Source organism: Diplotaxodon limnothrissa, linkage group LG6 (assembly GCF_057381915.1).
Source record: "Diplotaxodon limnothrissa isolate DT_005_m linkage group LG6, D_limnothrissa_male_GT1.1, whole genome shotgun sequence".
NCBI classification, from domain to species: domain Eukaryota; kingdom Metazoa; phylum Chordata; class Actinopteri; order Cichliformes; family Cichlidae; genus Diplotaxodon; species Diplotaxodon limnothrissa.
In genome coordinates this window covers 30795167-30814798 of record NC_140601.1, presented here as the reverse complement: position 1 = coordinate 30814798, position 19632 = coordinate 30795167, and the positions used below count along the sequence as shown (strand labels likewise).

The 19632-nt window shown below is 37.5% G+C and overlaps 1 protein-coding gene across 1 annotated transcript; it reads left to right on the top strand.

The window, feature by feature from the left end:
• The first annotated feature begins 3012 nt into the window (after positions 1-3012).
• LOC146630852 (uncharacterized) lies at positions 3013-18728 on the top strand. The gene is made up of 5 exons (XM_085356625.1): positions 3013-3060; positions 4977-5769; positions 15203-15355; positions 15944-16053; positions 18516-18728. The coding sequence occupies exons 1-5, from the start codon at positions 3013-3015 to the stop codon at positions 18726-18728; spliced, it is 1317 nt and encodes a 438-aa protein (XP_085212751.1).
• The last annotated feature ends 904 nt before the right edge of the window (positions 18729-19632 follow it).

Here is a 19632-nt window from a genome sequence, read left to right as displayed (position 1 = left end):
TCATGGAATTTCAAATGGACACTTTTGTTTTCTCTGTTTTCCAGTAAATCTAACCAGTCAAACCAGTTAATCTAGCATCAAAGGATGCTAACAACTGAAGTACCATTTTAGAAACGAATGAAGTATTTGTTTTCATTTCGAACAATATGCAAGTCATTTGTAATGTCCTCTTAGATAACATTAATTACATAAATAATAATGTTTTGAGAGGAAATTAATTAATATGTTGCATCATACAACATCTCTTACAGCAGTTTTTTCATGTGGTTTACAGGGACCTCATTCAGTAAACAAAAAGCCTATTTCTTTTTCCTCTTTTCTCTCTGATGCTCTCTTTGGCTTTTTCTGGTCAAGGATCTGAGTGGCAGGAGAACCTTATCAGCAGAGGGAAAAAAGAAAGATAAACTTTCTCATTTAATAATAATGATTACCTTTATTGTTCACTGTATATTTTTTTAAGCTATTACCTTTAACTTCCAATTTGGGTCATAGGACACGCATTCAATTTGCTTAGATGATTTGCATGACAAATTACCCAAAGGTACAACAAAACAACAACAACAACAACAACAATCTTTATTTATAGAGCACATTTAAAAGCCTTGGGCATACCAAAGTGCTTTACATAAAACAATAAAAAATAAAACAGTTCACACATTAACATCAAATACATAAAAGTAACGGATTATGTTCACAGATAAAAGCCACCAATAAGAGTAAACTGCAGCACATAGGTTATAGCAAGGTAAGACTGTACCACCATGATAAAAGACACCAATAATGGAAAGATAGCAGAGAATTTAATACAATACAATACAATAGGTCAATAGGTCACTGCAAGCAAGCCAGCATTTAACTGGTAGAAAAGGCAAGTTTAAAAAGATATGTTTTTAGCCGTGATTTAAAAGAATGAATAGAATCAGACGCCCGGATGCCAATCGGGAGATTGTTCCACAGCACAGGTGCAACTAGAGCAAACGATCGATCACCTCTAGTTTTCAGTCGAGATCTGGGCTGAACCAACAGTAACTGTGAGGATGACCTTAAAGCCCTAGCAGGAGCATATGGGTTTAAAAGTTCCTTAAGATAGCTTGGTGCAGTGTTATTGGTAATTTTAAAAGTAAACAACAAAATTTTAAATTGAATACGATATTTGACAGGCAGCCAGTGCAGATCAGCAAGGACAGGAGTAATGTGGGCAAACTTCTTGGTTTTAGTTAGAATGCGTGCTGCAGCATTCTGAACTGTCTGTAATCTATGTAAAAGGGAAGAGTGGAGACCACAATAAAGTGAATTGCAGTAATCAAGCCTTGACGTTACAAAGGCGTGGATGAGCTTTTCTAGGTCTTTATACGGGATATAGTGCCTGGTCTTAGAAATAAGGCGAAGCTGGTAAAAACTGGATCTGACAACAGCAGACACTTGTTTATCAAGTTTAAATGAGCTGTCAAATAAGACACCCAGATTCCTAACAGTGTCAGAGAAAGAACTAGTGAGAAAACCAAAGGCATCCCGAAGTTTGGCACGAAGGGCATTACTACCAAAAATCATAATTTCAGTTTTCTTATCATTGAGGATAAGAGTATTTGCCAAAAGCCATTTCTTGACCTCACACATGCAGACATGAAGCACGGCCATACCCCCATATGCAAATGTTCAAGCGTTAGAGGCAATCAGTCATCACACTACTCTAGAAGTGTTATCAAATGCTACACTGTACACATTTAGTCTAATAATATTTGTGGTCTTATTACAAACTTAACTGCTATAGTAAGTATTGCAGTGTTGTATGCACGACATGTTTATTGTGTGCTGCAGTGTAAAACCTTAAAAGAGACCTTACAAGTGGTCGTGGGTTTCTGCAGACATGCCAAATTAAATTAGATAGTCTGAATGCATACAATGCAGTCAACAATATCCTGGGTCTATATGTATATGTATATGTTATTTGGCAAATATCAAAATGAGACAGAGGCACTTTGACACCATGTTCTTCTAAGATATAGCTAAGATATATTTTGTCTCTATTCCTTCATTCTACATCCTTTTTGTAAAACTGACATTACTAGGCTGATTCAAAGCATTCATTTTGCCATTGGTCTTCTGACTTAATCTATATTGAGTGTTATGTTAATGTTGTCCACCTTGTTATGTTGCTTGTAGAGAGTGGTGCATAGTTGTTTGCTTGGCTGATTGCCTCTGTTTCTTGCATGTACTCTATGTACACATATTCAAACCCTTTGCATGTCTATGTGGGTTTTTTCTTTCAAAATGTGTTTTTGTTCTTTGTAATGCTATTCTATTGCTATTCTATTGAAGAACAATAATACACTGAAGAGATGAATGATGAAAATCATGCCAATTATTATAATTTTATAATTGCTCCTTTCCCATTGCATTGTTTCATTGCTGATGTTCCTAGTGCCTTTAACATTTGCATAAGCTTATTTTTAATAACTGGGTTTCTACAGCTCCTTCTCTACATTTGCGGGAATGGAAAATTCTTCTGTTTTAGGAGCTTTAATTCTTTTTAACAACATCAATTCATTTAGATCATACACAGGACTGTGAATGATCTAAATATTTCAGTATGAAGTAAACTGTTTTGTTTTTGTTGCTGTTGTATTTCGGTGGCTTTTTAAAAATAAAATTGCTGTTTCTAATGTAATGGCATACAAAAATGAAAAACAAATGGGAGTATATTTGTGTTATGATCACTCGATGGCACTGTTTCTAAACTGCCAGTACACTGATACATGGCTCTTTTTTTCTAGGCTTCAACATCACCCTAACTAGAGGATCACAATCTGCACATATAAACATAACCCTTATTTAGTCTGCTTCACATATAAAACAATGACATTCTGACAGGATAAGATGAAAGCTCTACTTATTTTATAGGAGAGTGTAGCTGTCTCTGCTTTGTTGGTGTTTCCATCTCCAATTAACAATGACTTAAGCTTGGCAAGCTGAGAAGCCAGAAGCTTTTTTTCTTGTTTATGCATGCACAGTATGGATAAACCTCTGGTCTTTCATAGTAAACTGATGGAAGCCCAGCATGTAAGGCAAGCTGCCACTGGATCTACGTTTATTACTCTTGCTGAAGTAATGACCTCACAGCCCCTTGTTCGCCACTGGTGCTAGTTTCAGTCATTGTGCAAAGGTACTGTTTATAAGGGTGGGGAAACTTGCAGTCAGCTAAGACTGAAGAAGTCAATTGGATGACGCTGCGTCCCTTCTTGGGATTTCCTTGCCTGGATGACTGAGCATGCATCAGGACAGAAACTCTTATTGAAGTAATATGAGGTTTGAATATCGATAAATATTATACAATAGTAAGTGCAAGCACGTGTAAAAAAGTATGAAAGAAATCTGATGCTGTGTGCAAATTCTTCTACACTCTCACAAAGGTTGGAGAGCTAAAATGGATCTTAGATTGCATGAGATAGCTACGCAGTATTTTGTGTTTGTTGATTAACTTCTTCGCATTCAGTGAATGGCTTTTTACAATTTTTTTTAATTTTTACTTTGAACTGTTTTCTCAGTTTGCAGCAGATTCACATTCACATGTACTTACTACGTGTGGGTGAAAACTTTCCTGCACACTTGTTCTGTCAGTATCACTGTTTACATTCAAAGAGGGACGTCCTACAGGTGGTAATACTAGCTAATCCTGTTTGGTGACTAGCTCAAGCAGAAAACCAAGGCAAGTCTTTCAACCGTAAAACACAAAAAGGGAACTAAAGCATTTTCACTCTGGAATTAAAAGACCACCTTAAACTGTAGTGCTGTTCATAATATTGTAAGTAATAAAGAAAAAGAAAATAGACAGAATTTTGAAATGCATATTTTAAATGTCTTTTCTAGCCATTCCACATAAATACAGAGACATTACAGTATGTTGTTACCCTCTGTTTACTGTGATATGTTCAGATAAATCTTACAGAGAAAAATTTTATTTATTTAATTTTCTATTTACATTTTGGTTTGTCTATGACAGTTTATAAACATTGATGTTAGAGGAATTACGTACTTACAGACTGTGTCAGGAATTTAGGACCTACGTAGTTCTCTCATTGTGACAAGCTGCAACAATATCAATTTGAATATAACATTTAATGATGTGATCCTCTGGCAGTGGTGTATTTTATTAAACATTTCAAGTTTTGTTTTGTCTAACACTGGCAATTCGTATTTTCTAAAGAGTTTAGTTACAAAGACACACAACACAAGCTGAGTTCATGCAAGTAGCTCTTTTTTCTCTCACATAGTAGGACTTTGATTCACCACAGTGTTATCACACAACCCAGCATGCCTTAAACTAATATATATATAGGGCAAATAGATGTCTAGACATATGTGTATATATAGACATAGGGACTGAAACAGGCTTTTATTACACTTCTATTGTGTAGAGCAAGCAAATAAACTGTACACAGTCATGTTGTGAAATATGTTGGGGGTGGGGGGTTTGTGCCAAGATACATGACATACACTGACATTTTACAGGTTTGCCAATTAATTCCACAAAAGAAAAGAAAACACAAATAATTCACTTTAAACTAAATTCTCTTTTTTTTTTTCAGATGAATTATGGCTTCTTCAGTGTCAGAGAAAAACAATCATATGTGCCATTACTACTCTTATTTTTGTTGTCACACATCTACCATTCAGCCTGCAGGATACTGTTAAAAAGGTATACCACTTTAAATTATTTAATACTGCATAATTTACACTATTTTGTTTTTGATTCAAGCTAAAGTTAGATGTAAAATAAAGGGTTTTCTATGTTTTGGTTTCTTTTATGGCACTTTATCATAATATTCATAGCCAGTGTTTTGAAATCTTTACACCTTTAATGTGATTCTTGAAGCCATTATCTAAAAAAGACTAAAAGAAGACGAATGCTGGCTGTTGATTTAATGCATATCGCCATCTGCTGGATATTTTTAACAAGCTGTTCCTCCTAATTTCAGACATCTACTGAGAATTTGACTTTTTACCAGAGTGATGCCACATTTTATGACTGCGTATTTGAAGTTACAGTTTTAAATGATAATTCCATGATGCAAAAATGGGAATCCTGCTGTAAAAACTTCAGTGAAGCCTGGAGAAATGCAGAGCAACACACCAGAAAGCCTCAACACAAGCACCTGGAGAAAGATCATTCTGCTGCTTTATATATGTACACAAAATCTATGTTGCAATCTGTAAACCTCAACTTCAAGTCTGCAAATAGAACTGGGAAACCAAAGGAGACATTTGAGTCACGCTCACTTTATTCTTTTCTAACTGAAGGCATTCAGATTTTAAAACACAGCCAGGTGACATGTGTTAGTACACATTTTCAAGCAGAGACACTTTTACATCTGAACATCTCTAACAAACAGGTTCGGTTTAGCACCTTCATGTTAGGCTCTGATGAGTGGGACTTTGCAAGGAACATCTCATGTTTTGAGGTGCAAACGTGCTTTGGCGCTGACATAACATATTACTCTGCCCTGAAAAAAAATAATCAGGTGCTAATTCCCCCATATGAGATTTTCAAAGTCACTGACATCCAGACAGAAACAAAGGAATGCAGAATCAGCTATAGACTCACGAGCAATATGAACTGTGTTTATAGCAAAGAAAGCAATATGTTGCATCCAATATCTGCAGTAGTAGATGGATTTTGGGTCATTTTTACTATTATTTGTATTGTTCTAATTTGTCTTTTGTTGCCTTTTGTTTTGGTGAAAGTGTACCATAAAACCAATGCTGTTTATGGTTCTTCCTTTCCATCTAAGTTACAGCAGCCACATTGTGGATTATATTAGGCTGATCTTTGCATTTTGTGTTTTATTCTTCATGTATATGTTTTGTTTTTCATACATTCATGCAAACATACATAAAAAATAAAATCATTTGTCACATCATGTACATTGTTCTTTTGCCTTTGTTTTTTTTGACAGTTTTTTGCCTCTTTACATCACCAAAATGACTTTTAATCCAACAGTCACAGAAAAAATATTTAAGAATTATAACCGCTGTCTTTCACAGTTGAATGGCAACCATTTAATGACCCAGTGAGGTTTGTTCTCTTGTTGTTTCAAATAAAGTATTTTTGTTTTGATAATATATTTTTTAGGAAACTACCAGAAGTATGTATTTCAGTTGTGCCTGTAATTATGCCAATATATATACTCTCTCTCTCTCTTTAATGAACTTCTACTTTCAACTCTGTCATGAACAAATATTCATAACAATTAGTAAAATAATATATAATCATAGATTACATTTATCGTGTCCAGTTCAATTATGACACACAAACACATCCAAAAATCACTGAACAGGCCTTTTACCTAAAAAGCCTGTTCTATTTATTACGCTCTTTTCCTTCTTTGACTGCTCCCTTTAGGGGGCAGCACAGCACAGTGCATCATTTGCAGCATTGCCATTTCATCCCATCTCTGGGATCTTCTGTCACAACAGCCTTCTGCACGTCCTCCTTCACTAAATGTATTGATCATCTCTGTGGTCTTCCTCTTTTCTTCCTCCTGGCAACTAATGCTCAACACCCTTTTGTGTTGTCCTCCTAGTGCTTGTTAAAAATAACATAGCATCCACTTATGCTTTGTGAGCTACTCCCCCAAACAATTTATTATACAACACCACTGATCAGTCTTCTTTTATGTGCTCCCCTTTTGCCATCCATAAGCTTTCTTAAAGACAGTGCCCCTGCTGATTAACCTTATCATTACATCAACATCGCACTGTATATCAACGCACCTTTGTCCAATTTCTTGTATCCACTATCCCTTCTCTGCACATGTACAAACCATCTCAGCCTTGCCTCTAACTTTTCCCCCAAAGTGCTCTACCTGAGCTGTCCCTCTGATACACGCATTCTAATTTTGTCCCTTCGTGTCTCTCTCAGTGCAAATCTTATAGAGGGGGTTATAGAATACTTCTAGTTCAGCCGTCCCCAACCTTTTTTGCACCACGGACCGGTTTATGCCCGACGATATTTTCATGGACCGGCCTTTAAGGTGTCGCGGATAAATACAACAAAATAAAACTAGTACCGGTACCGAAAAAAAGAAAATTTATTCATAACACACGTGAAAAGACCCAGGAAAACTGAGTAAACGATAAAAACGATAACAAAATAACGCTGAAAACTGATAAAAACCTTGAAAACTATACATTTCACACCTGAGCCTCAACTCTCGCGGCCCGGTACCAAGCGACTCACGGACCGGTACCGGTACGAGGCCCGGGGGTTGGGGACCGCTGCTCTAGTTAGAGGATCGCTAACCTATGTATTATCTGCTTTAAGAGTTGTGAGTCAAGTATATCTTATTTGTTGTCTTCTTTTTCAGAAGAGCCACAGCATTTGGGTTTGAACACATGAGTATGTTATTTTATTAATAAGATAATCTAGCATTGTAATAGTAGATGTTAGATAGCTGATCAGCATTGTGTTGGCACATATTTAAAAGGATAACAGTGAAGGAATCAGTTTCTATGCAGTATATCAGGACAAGGTCCAGAGTGAGACTAAAGCAGTGCATGAGCTGATCTAAATTTTGATCGATACCAACTGAGTCTTACACTAAATTAACTGCAGAGTTGAGGCTGTTGTTTTCAGCATCTACACCAATGTTAACATCATCTACTATAATATTTTTTATCTGAACTGAGCACTAAATCAGACTAAATCTAAAGGTCACTATATATGGGCATATGGTTTCCTGCTCAAACAGTGAGCAAATGGCACTTAATTTCTATACTTAATGACCCGTTTCTCCTTCCTTAGAGTCCAGCCTCACATATTACTAATTACAAGCCTTTTCCTGTGCTTATGACATCTATCTCATTGCTGTTCACCTAGCCTCCCACTGGCCCTGTCTACTTTCTTCATCTATCTAACTATCCCACTTTTTCTTTGCTAAACTCTTCTTTTGAATACTTTTCTTTACTTCCTCATTCCACCTCCAAGTCTCCTATACTCTGTCCAGAGAATACACCAAACACCTTTCTGACAATTTCCCTCACCACCTAAGCTGCACTGTCCCAGTAATCTGGGAACTCTTCCCTACCACCCAGAGCCTGGCTCATCTCCTTCCTCTTGGCCAAAAGCAACAGAAGCAGTCACTGCTAACCCAGGCCCAGAACAATTCTGTATGAAAATTACACTTTTTGCAGGTTTGATTTGCCAAAGGTTTTATGGCAAATGCCCTTCCTGACACAACCCTGCTTATTTATCTGAACTTGGGGCTAGCACTAGAAGTATGTGCTAGTAGTTTGTCCCACCCCATAAAACACAACATAGCTTCCTTGTGCTTTTGTAGTATTGAACTTTCAGTTTGATAGCTTGATTTATTATATGCTTTGGTGGTATGCAGACGCAAAAGTTCAAAAACTGTTTTTTCTTCAACTAAGAAAAATTCTACAAGTTGGCACAATCATGCACATACTGTATTGTTCTTTTGCGATATCTCTGATTATGTAATTCTACACCATTGAGTGTCAGCACCTTTGTGTATGAGAAAAAGTAGCTTAGTTAGTTCACTAACCTCACCATAGAGAGAGAAGAGATTATCTTTGAAATCTTGTTTTAGTTTTTGCCTCATCAGTCAAAGTCATAGAACGATGTGAGATGTGATTGTCATAAGACTCTGACAAGGCAAATCCTTTTGAGCTCTTTCACTAATGCATTAGAAAAAGAGAAATTGGCACAAACAACAATGGGAGGTAGGAGAGGCCAGAGCCAGCAACAGCAAGAGTGTTTTGCCTGTTTTGTTGTTGTTGTTGTTGTTTTACTGTTGTTGTTGGTGTCAGATTATTTCTAACCTGATACTGATGAATGCTGGTTCAAGCTCTGTGACTCGAATTGGGACCAGTGATGATCACAATTTAGTAGGTAAAATAGGGGTTTTTTTGTCCTGTCAGTAACTTGGTAAATAACCAATAAAACAGTTTATTTAAAATCTTGCTGCTTTTTGTATAAAAAAATGGTAAATGGCCTGTATTTGTATAGCGCTTTACTATGGACCACAAAGCGTTTTACACTACATTTTGTCATCCACCCATTCACACACACATTCACACACTGGTGATGGCAGCTACATTGTAGCCACAGCCACCCTGGGGCGCACTGACAAAGGCGAGGCTGCCGGACACTGGTGCCACCGGGCCCTCTGACCACCACCAGTAGGCAACGGGTGAAGTGTCTTGCCCAACGACACAACGACCGAGACTGTTGGAGCCGGGACTCGAACCAGCAACCTGCTCAATCAACGTAATCAACTTTAATTTAATGCATGTATAAAAAATTGAACCGAAATCGATTATATTCCTACAATAATTAAATAGATTCAAAATCTTTCTACAACAGAACTGCAGACTGCACAGATGGCACCTTCCCAAAGGAAAAAGTACTACAGCTTACTAGGGTATATTAGACTTAATAGTTACTATATACAGTAATGGATTTCTATACATTTTACATCAGATTAAAACTTTGGTTGTAAGATTCAGATAACTATTTATTAAAAGCTAGACATTTTAAATGAAAATAAGAAAGAAAGATATTTCTTTGTGCCCCCCTTTCCCTGTTGATGCCCCACCTGCCCCCCTGGCAAAACTTTGCTAGACAAACTTGCTTTAGTTCTTGGGATAACTTTCTGGGAGATGAAATATTGGTTTGGTAGCGAGGCTCCAAATGCTCAACCCGACTGCCGACAGGTCTCGCACGCCACAGCTGCTCTATCACGTGAGGCATACTGCTAAGGTTATGAGCTGAGTTACGCTATGGGATATTTAATGGATCGGATTACATTTTTTATTTCTCTCCGATATCCGATCCAGTAATTTAGGTCAGTATCGAACCGATACCGATACGTAATATCGGATCGGTCCATACCTAGTATTACCACGGGAGATTCAACCTGTTCGGACTCTCTCATTGGTAAGTGTGCAGGACTGTACCAGCTGTAGTTGATGGTTTTCCTTCGAGCAATTCTTTAATGTTTCCTTTTCATCAGCAATGAAGTTTTGTTGATGGTTTTCATTTGCTTTAGCAGCTTTGCCAGAAGTTAAATCTTTATTGAAATCCAGTTTTAGGTTTTTATCTGCATTGACTTTTCTCCCCTGAAAGTTCAGTTAGTTTGATGGAGTCCATAAAAGGTTTAAAGGCACTTACTGGGATTTCTAAAATATCCAGATTTTACGAATTATAGACAAAATTTATATACAGTATAATTATGATCATTTACAGTATAATTGATTGCTTTATTTATTATTTATTCATGTATTGAAATATAAGAAGCAGAACAGTGGAGGCAATCAAAACACTCGCTCACAGAGAAAGAAGGATGAGGGCTTTTACTGGATGTGACTGAACTGTTCAAAAAAAGAAATGGATCAAGAACACAAGAAGCATGATGGAGAAATCATGTCTGCTGTGGCTGCTCATAGGAACTCTGTAATGGTCCTCTCTCTCTTGTTTCTCTATATCAAACATCCGGTTTGCGTAGGAGGTAAACAAGACAGCTGTTTCCTCCTTTCTCTGCTTGAACCCCATCAGTCTGTGTCCTGGAAGTTACTGCTTTTCTCTATTGTTTTGTTAAATGTCAAACTTTGAGGTAATCTGGATGTCGTTTCTCTTTAGCTCTGACCTGTCCTCTGTACTGGGTGCAAGCCAGCACCAGCAAGGTGTTCCTAAGTAGGGCTGGGTTTCGTCACTGATTTCTAGAATCGATTCAATTCCAATTCACAAGTTCCCGAATCGATTCAATCTAGGATTCAATTCAATTCGATTTGATTTGAATCAGGAAAATTTTGCCTCAGACAGTCAGAAATATTATAATTCAGACACATTCAGTACATTTCTATATTTTTATATCTATAAATAGAAATCTGACACTTGCAAGACTTCAGCAAAGGTGTATAAGCATCACAGCAGATGCCTTTGTGTCAAAGAGGATAAAACAGAGAAAAACATGAAGGTGATTTTCCTGGCCTGGGATTTTGTAAAAATATTCTGCAGTAGATCAAAAACGAAAGAAAACCATTAATCAACATATGAACATTACCTGATGCTGCTGAAGTGAAGCAGAGCAAAGTTACAAAGGTTTTATTAGAGACACAGCTGAGCGTTTGCAATTTTGCATAATTTTAAAAAGTTTAAATTTGTTGAGAAGCCCATTGAACAGCAGAAATGGGGCTTTTTTTGGAAGTAAGTAAAAGGAAAAAAAACAGTGTCTGACAGAGCTGTAAACAACTTGTGCGTAACAAGCAAGTGAATAATGCAGAAAACAGATTTTTAGACGGGAAACTGTTCTTGGAGTATACACAGAGAGAGAGAGAGAGAGAAAGCTGTGCATGAAGTGATTTTTACCGTGGTGGAAGCAAAACAGCGAAACTAAGGGAATTCATGACGATGTTTATGTGAAGTGTAGTTTGGATCTTCTTTTGCTGTTGGTTCAGTCAATATTGTTTGGAGAGAGATCAAACCTGCAGCTTCATAATCACAAGAAGAGCGTAAACACAAAGCGCGGACCCGCCGACGGATCAGAATCAGTGAGTTTTCAGCCATGACCGTGTCATCGGGTGAGAAAGACGACATCTCACTGACCCATCGGCAAACATGCAACCTCCACACAGAAAGACCCCGGCCTGATGTTGGAATTGAACTCAGGACCTTCTTGCTGTGCAGCAACAGTGCTAACCACAGTGCTGCCTTGGTTACAAAACATGTTCACTAAAATTAAAAAGCAACTGTTGAAGAGATAAAATGGTCCTTTCTCGTTTTTATAAATATGATTTTTAACTTACAGTTATTATGCATTTCTTGTATAAAATAAAAAAGATAAAATGTGAGTTACTGCTAATTGTTGTATGTTTATGTAATAACAAATCCCATTCACATTTAAACACTGAATTTAGGCTTGGACATTATATTTAACACTTAGTGTGGAGTTGTCATGTTTTCCCTGACAATTCTCTCTGGACACTCCAGCTTCCTCCTACAGTCCAAAGACACACATGTTACTCCTAAAGTGGCTGCATATCTGTGTACGTGTGCTGACCCTGTAACAGACCTGTGACCTATCCAGGATGTATCCTGCTTTTCACACATCAAAGTTGGGATAGGTTGATAGGTAGCGTTGGCTGAGGAAATCCAAATCATGTGACGTCACCCTGAGATGCTTCTGAGAAACAAACTCACTAATAAGCTGTTGAACTGCATGCCAGTCAAACAGATACGTTTACTGTGTTTGTGTTTCAGAGATGATGAAAGTTTCCGCGTTCCTCTTTACATTTTCCATTAGTACACACCCATCCTGACATTCCTCCTGTTAGTCAGCTCTCTGGGTGGAAGAGAACAAAACACATAAATAAATGTTTAAGACAGGAGCTACTTAAACTGTTAATGTTCCTTTATTTGTTTTGCACACAGGTTTATCATTAAAAATCTTACCAACAATGACATAAACTACTTATCTTTATAATCTTTATAGAGAAATAAATAAAGTTGAAATTCGTATGTATTTCTTATGCCCAGCAGCAAAGCCAGACTGTGACTTTAGGCCTGTCTTCTTACAATTACTTGTGTGTGTGTGTGTGTGTGTGTGTGTGTGTGTTTTCTGAGTTTTCATCAGAGCCAGAGGTCAGCTACTCTTCACTGAAGTTTTCCACCAGTCCCACCACATTACACAATATGACACACATTAGCTGGTTCAGTGTTTAAATGCTGTAGGCCACAAATGATGCATTTTTCTGATTTTTACAGATACAAACACTTTTTATCCCCTCCTTGAATCGCCACCTTATCGTGGTGGAGGGGTTTGTGTGTCCCAGGGATCCCAGGGGCTATGTTGTCTGGGGGCTTTTGCCCCCTGGTAGGGTCTCCCATGGCAAATTGGTCCTGGGTGAGGGACCCGACAAAGGCAAGGCAAGTTTATTTGTATAGCACAATTCAACAACAAGGTGATTCAAAGTGCTTTACAGAGACATTAGAAACAAAAACAAATAAAAAGCATGATTTAAAATTGATTAAAACAAGCAAATAAACTAACTAACTAATTAACAAACAAACAAACAAACAAACAAACAAACAAACAAAACAGTATATAAAATCAAAACAGATAAAATCAGAACAGTAGATAAAATCAGTAGTTAAATGTAAGTTTTGAAATTTAAGCTTAAAAGTGTGGATTTGGTGCTTTATTCAAATGCAGCTGAGAACAGGTGAGTCTTCAACCTGGATTTAAATAAACTGAGTGTTTCAGCTGATCTGAGGCTTTCTGGGAGTTTGTTCCAGATATAAGGAGCATAAAAGCTGAATGCAGCTTCTCCGTGTCTGGTTCTGACTCTGGGAACTGATAAAAGACCGGATCCAGATGACCTGAGGGATCTGGAAGGTTCATACTGGGTCAGGAGGTCATTGATGTATTTTGGTCCTAAACCATTCAGAGCTTTATAGACCAGCATCAGAACTTTAAAGTCTATCCTCTGACGGACAGGCAGCCAGTGTAAGGACCTCAGACCTGGACTGATGTGGTCCACTTTTTTGGTCTTAGTGAGGACTCGAGCAGCAGAGTTCTGAATGAGCTGTAGTTGTCTGACTGATTTTTTAGGTAGACCTGTAAAGATGCTGTTACAGTAATCAAGCCTACTAAAGATGAATGCATGGACTAGTTTTTCCAGGTCCTGTTTAGACATCAGATCTTTTATCCTTGAAATATTCTTGAGGTGATAGTATGCTGACTTTGTTATTGTCTTAATGTGTTTTTCTAAGTTTAGGTCTGCATCCATCACTACACCCAAATTTCTCGCCTGGTTTGTGGTTTTTAGATGTATAGATTGAAGTTCTCTGGTGACCTGTAATCGTTTTTCTTTGGCGCCAAAGACTATTACCTCAGTTTTGTTTTTGTTTAGCTGGAGAAAATTGTGGCACAACCAGTCATTGATTTCCTCAATGCATTTACCAAGAGCCTGCACAGGGCCTTGGTCTCCTGGTGACATTGTGATATATATTTGTGTGTCATCTGCATAGCTGTGATAGTTTATTTTGTTGTTGTTTATAATCTGTGCCAGTGGGAGCATGTAAATGTTAAACAGAAGGGGTCCCAAGATAGAACCTTGGGGAACTCCACATGTGATACTTGTCTGCTCAGATGTGAAGTTACCTATTGATACAAAGTATTTCCTGTTTTCTAAGTATGTTTTGAACCAGTTTAGTACAGTTCCTGAAAGACCTGTCCAGTTCTCCAGTCGTTTGAGTAATATGTTGTGGTCAACTGTATCAAATGCTGCACTGAGATCCAGTAAAACTAAGACTGACATTTTTCCACTGTCTGTATTCAGACATATGTCATTAAACACTTTGGTCAGAGCGGTTTCAGTGCTGTGGTTCAGTCTAAAACCTGACTGGAAGGCATCGTAGCAATTATTCTGTTTTAAGTAATTGAGCTGTTGAGAAACTGCTTTTTCAATGATCTTACTTAAAAATGGGAGATTTGAGATCGGCCTGTAGTTGTTCATTTGTGTCTTGTCAAGATTGTCCTTTTTCAGTATAGGTTTAATTACAGCAGTTTTTAGTGATTCTGGAAACACACCTGATAATAAAGAAAAGTTGACGATCTGTAACATGTCTGACTCTAAAGTCTTTGAGACCTTTTTGAAAAAACTTGTTGGCAGGACATCTAAACAGCAGGAGTAGGAGTTCAGTTGACCTAAGATGTCCTCCAGGTCTTTGCTGTTAATAGGTTTAAACTGTTTCATGGTATTTAAACAGTTTTTTGGTGGACACAGTACATATCCTGGATCTGCTGTTGATGTACCAATAGCTTGTCTAATTTTTTGGATTTTTTCTGTGAAGAATTTGGCAAAGTCATTGCAGGCCATGGTCGAATGAAGTTCAGCTGCCACTGACACAGGAGGGTTTGTTAGCCTGTCAACTGTAGAAAATACCCTGGAAGGCCTGATCATTTTACTTTTACTGTTGATGGTTCATTAAATAATGTAACAGCTTACATCACAGGAGACTCACCTCTCACCTTCAGCCTCACCAGCCCAACAGGTTTTGTCATCACAAATGTCTCTTAATACTTCTAAGATGCATTTTTTTTATGCATTTGTTTAATTTTTTTTAACCTCTTATATCATCATATTGAAAATATCTTTGTAATTGTTTGTCCCTCTCCTCCAGGTGTTTCTCAGACTTCCAATCAGTCCAGTGGGCCTTTGGCATCTGTCACCAGAGCAGGAAACTTCCGTCGTTTAAGCTTTAACACTGATAATCAAACGGGGCTATGGCAAATCAGTGTTAGCTCAAACAACCCTTACTTAGTTAAGGTCACAGGTCAGTATCTGTCGCGGCCTTTTACTTTCCAAACAAAAAAGATCCGAGGAAAGGCCGTGGGTGGCAACGGGAGGTTTGTTTTGCTACGCACTTCTGACTCCATTGTTTAAAATCATATGCCGTTTATTTCGTGAAAAAAAATACAAACATAAATCAGCCAAATAACTTCTTTAAACTTAAACATAAACGAAAGTTAACTTAATTTGTTTTAACAATTTCAAAAGTGGTCAAAAAATCATTTTTTAACCCTCCCGTCTTCCCATCTGACATTTGGCAAACAAAACAAAAAACCTCTTTACCACACCCATCCCGGGTGCTCTTAATCTCTTAATTAATGGGAGGGTCCATAAACTAATAAACCAATCACTTTTCAAATGCTTATCCAATAAAATTTATTACAAATTAAGGTCAGTAAATTCTTACACCTTCAAGGAAAAAACAAAAAATGAATACAAATTGCATTCTAAAAACATTCAACAAAAATGGCCACAACAGTATCATTATTGTTAACTTTTAACCACTGAGTTATATGAGATGTTTTTCAAAGATTTTATTTGTCTGTGTCTACTGTTGTGCTTTCATACTCAGGTCAAAGTTCAGTGAACTTCATTTATAACCTCGTTGAAGAGTCTGCCGGAGCCCATGGGGACTTTAGTCTTAAGGGCCTGTTACCAACATGTGTTGATGATGAACTGGCAGTGAATGAACATCCCTCTGGCTTGATTGCCTGCAATAGGCTCCAGGTGTGCAGGAGCTGGAGTTGGCCCTGCCCAGGGGCAGATCCCAGGTAAGTTCAGGAGCCTTATGGAAATTCCAGCCACCCACCGCAGACCATGACACAAACAGCAGTCGCTTTCTAAAACATCGGATATGTATCGGATTCAGTACCACATACAAAAGTGACACAGATCAGATTTGAAAATATCGGATTTGCGCCGTTCACACTGTCATAGCATGATCGGATATGGGTCGCATGGGGATTTGATGCACTTTCGCCTGCAGTGTGAACGTAGCCTTAGTAACAAAAGCTCAACACTGCGCATAGCATTCTGGAGCACTTCTTTTGTCTTTTGTATGTGTTTTGAGTTTTTATGTGCTTCTGAGTTTTTACGTGTTTTGGAGTTTGTACGTGCTTCGGAGTTTGTATGTGCTTCGGAGTTTTTACGTGTTTTGGAGTTTGTACGTGCTTCAGGGTTTGTACGTGCGTGTTTTGAAGTTTGTACGTGCTTTGTCTGTAGGGGCCACCGTAAATATACTTTTATTTATTCATTCCACATAAAATGTAATAAATAAATCATATAATACAAAAAACAGCTATTCACATTTCAACTTTTAACTATTTAAATTTTCAGCTTTTTCCTTTAAGGAAGGACGTCCTCGCTCAGGTCAGGGTACTTTTATGGCGATTGTTTGTTCATTTTTATAGTTTGTAAAGTTCTCTTGTGGTAATCACTTTTCCTCACTTACTTTGGGTATGGCCTGGAAAAGGTATAAAAAGGTATAAAAATTTGGGTAGAATGGTCATTTTAATCGAGTTGATACGTCCTACCAGAGACATAGAGAGTGGTGTCCAGTGGGTAAGGGACCGCTTCACTTGGTTCAGCAATGCACTCACATTTTCTGTGCAGTGAGAATTTTTTATATTAATACCGTCACTGTTGTGTATATAATGTATCATGTGAAAAACAAAGTTTTCACAGGTCTCTATGCAGTCCTGTGACAAACTGAGTACACCCTTACTGCTTCCAAAGGAATTAAGAGGAATTAAATTCCAACCAGGTACAACTGTACAAATGCACGAGATTAATCAGCAGTTGTAACCCCTTCTATACAAGCGGAAGGTTTGGCAGTTGGCTGGTCTGGAACATTCAATTGTGTGTCAGTGCAATTAGAGTCTTCCTAGTAGCAAATAAACAAGCAAATTCACCTCAAGGTCTGACTAAAACTGCAAATAATGTGAGTTCTAAACCTCAGACTCTACAGGCCTCATTATGCATGTTAACTCATTCACTGCCAGCCATTTTCAAATCAGGTAACTCCCCACTGCCAGGGTTTTTGAGCATTTTTACTCATATTTGAAGAGCCACAGAAAACTGTGTGTTATGATCATATAAACGCTGAACCTACCAAAATGAAGAACAGACTCTCTTCTTTCATCCAAAAAAAAAGCTTGTTTCTACCATTTTCCATTCTTTAGTAATCAGCTGTAGAAGAGAGGTGGGTTCCACCAAAAATGCCTGTCTTGACCAAAAAAAGGGAGAAAACGAGCTTTTTGTGAAAAATACATTTCAAGCAGAAAAGTGCCTTTGACACTAATATTTCTTGCTTTGTGACACCTCTAACATATAAAATAGTTTTTCACTTCTATAAAACAGAAATAACACTGAGAAAGGTTATGTTTTATCAAAACAATTTATTTACAAATATATGTAAAAATAAAATTCACTGACAAGCTGCCCGAGGTTGTATTCTAGCCCCTCCCATTGAAAAACGTAATTGACGTCTATAGACGTCAATGGCAGTCAACGTAAGTTTTTCAGTGGCAGTGAATGAGTTAAATGCTAAAGTTCAAGACAGAGAAAACATCTGATCTCTAAAAAGAACATGTCAGCACAGATTAGATCTGCAAAGTTGCATCTGAACAAACCACAAGATTTCTCAAACAATATGCTTTAGACAGGCAAAATTCCTTCACGGAGATATGAGGGACTGATAAGAAAACAACTGCGTCATATTTTTGTTAAAAATAGTTCTGCGAGTCATGGGCTTTAGGTAGTTTTCCACAAGCCTGTATTGAGTCACATAAAAACTTTCATTTTCAAATGCCTTCAGATTGATCAGATTCCTTTTTAAGGAAGGAAGGTCTATTAAAAAGTTAAAATTTTAGCATATAGCCAAATATATAGATTTATTTAGCACTGCACAGCTTAATTAACATTGTATCATATGCCAAGGAAATTAATTCAACACCCTGAAGGCAGCCATTTCTTGCAATAATATTTCATTGAAGGTATTTCATGGAAGGTAATATTCATATCTTAAATATCCCGCAAAAATAGTCTTTGCACCTGCCCTACTCTGCAGTAAAGATTTAGTTATATATTATTTTGTCATGACTGTCAATCTGCTGACAGTGCATATTACTCCTGGTCTCATGCAGTCATTAGGAAGCAACGATTTCCTGGTGACATTTAGTGGAATCCCAGCAGGTGAATTTGTACTTATCCTGAAAGGAGAGGACAGCAGCTCCACTTCCAGGTCCACTTCCAGGTCCACTTCAAGCAGCTTCCAGAGACAAGCGTCCACACGGATGTGGACGTGTCCACATGAAGCCTGTGTCAAGGCCCATATGGTTCTTCAGAATGTCACCTGACCAAATACAAACGAGGCCCCGACTCTCTGAAACGACGATACTGTCTCGTTATGTGATTCAAGCTCTTGAAAAGATGCTCTATTAAGATTCTTCTGCCAGCAGAAGTAGAATCTTTGAGGTGTAGCACTGTCGGCCATCAGTATTTTTGTATTTGTTTTTGTCTCCTCATGTCTTTCTAGTTTATAATGGGGTGCTGTTAGAAAAGTTGATGTTATGTTTTTCTGTGTAAATTTTCTGCACCTTTGAGATGCCAAATATGAAAATACCTAAGATGTAAGCTGTTCTTACATAAAGGTCAGAACAACTAAATAATTAAAAGTCATTTCATCGATCACTGTAGCAGCATTTGAAACAGAGTCTGATTACAGTTGTGAAGCTATTTTGTTATGCTGCAACCCACTGTCAGTAAACTGTGATAAATTCTAATCAATACAATCTTGAGGTCATTTGTTTACCTTTTAAATGCTGAATAAAAAATACCTGTATTAACAATAATAGCTATCGTTACTCTGTTTACGTTATCGTCATTAGAAATGTATTAATTTTATTTTGAGACACAACATGAATTCAGATTGTTTTTGTTTTAAATCATATGATTACGTTTTTTGAAGAAACTCGTGCTTTTTCTGTTTCCCTCAGTTAGGGCTATTAAATAAGATAATACATGTCTATTATATGTATAATTCTGATTATTAGTTCAGTTATACAATTTTATAGTTGAAATTAAAGGTTAAATGTGAGGTTAGCCTTCTAGTTCAGATTGTTGTTTCACTTTTGAAACTGCATTCCTGACCTGTGTTGGTGGGTTATCTGTTTCTTAATGTGTGTATGCAAATTCACCTGTGCAGGGGCCCGGCTGTGATTGGTGGACCGAAGGAGCGGCCTGATGTAACTGGTTCCTGCT

Excerpts from the sequence above, each read along its gene's own strand:
- LOC146630852 (XM_085356625.1), top strand. The coding sequence starts at position 3,013 with ATGGATAAACCTCTGGTCTTTCATAGTAAACTGATGGAAGCCCAGCAT. Across the intron at positions 15,356-15,943 it reads TTACTTAGTTAAGGTCACAG|GTCAAAGTTCAGTGAACTTC; the intron begins GTCAGTATCTGT and ends TTTCATACTCAG. Across the intron at positions 16,054-18,515 it reads GTGTTGATGATGAACTGGCA|TCATTAGGAAGCAACGATTT; the intron begins GTGAATGAACAT and ends GGTCTCATGCAG.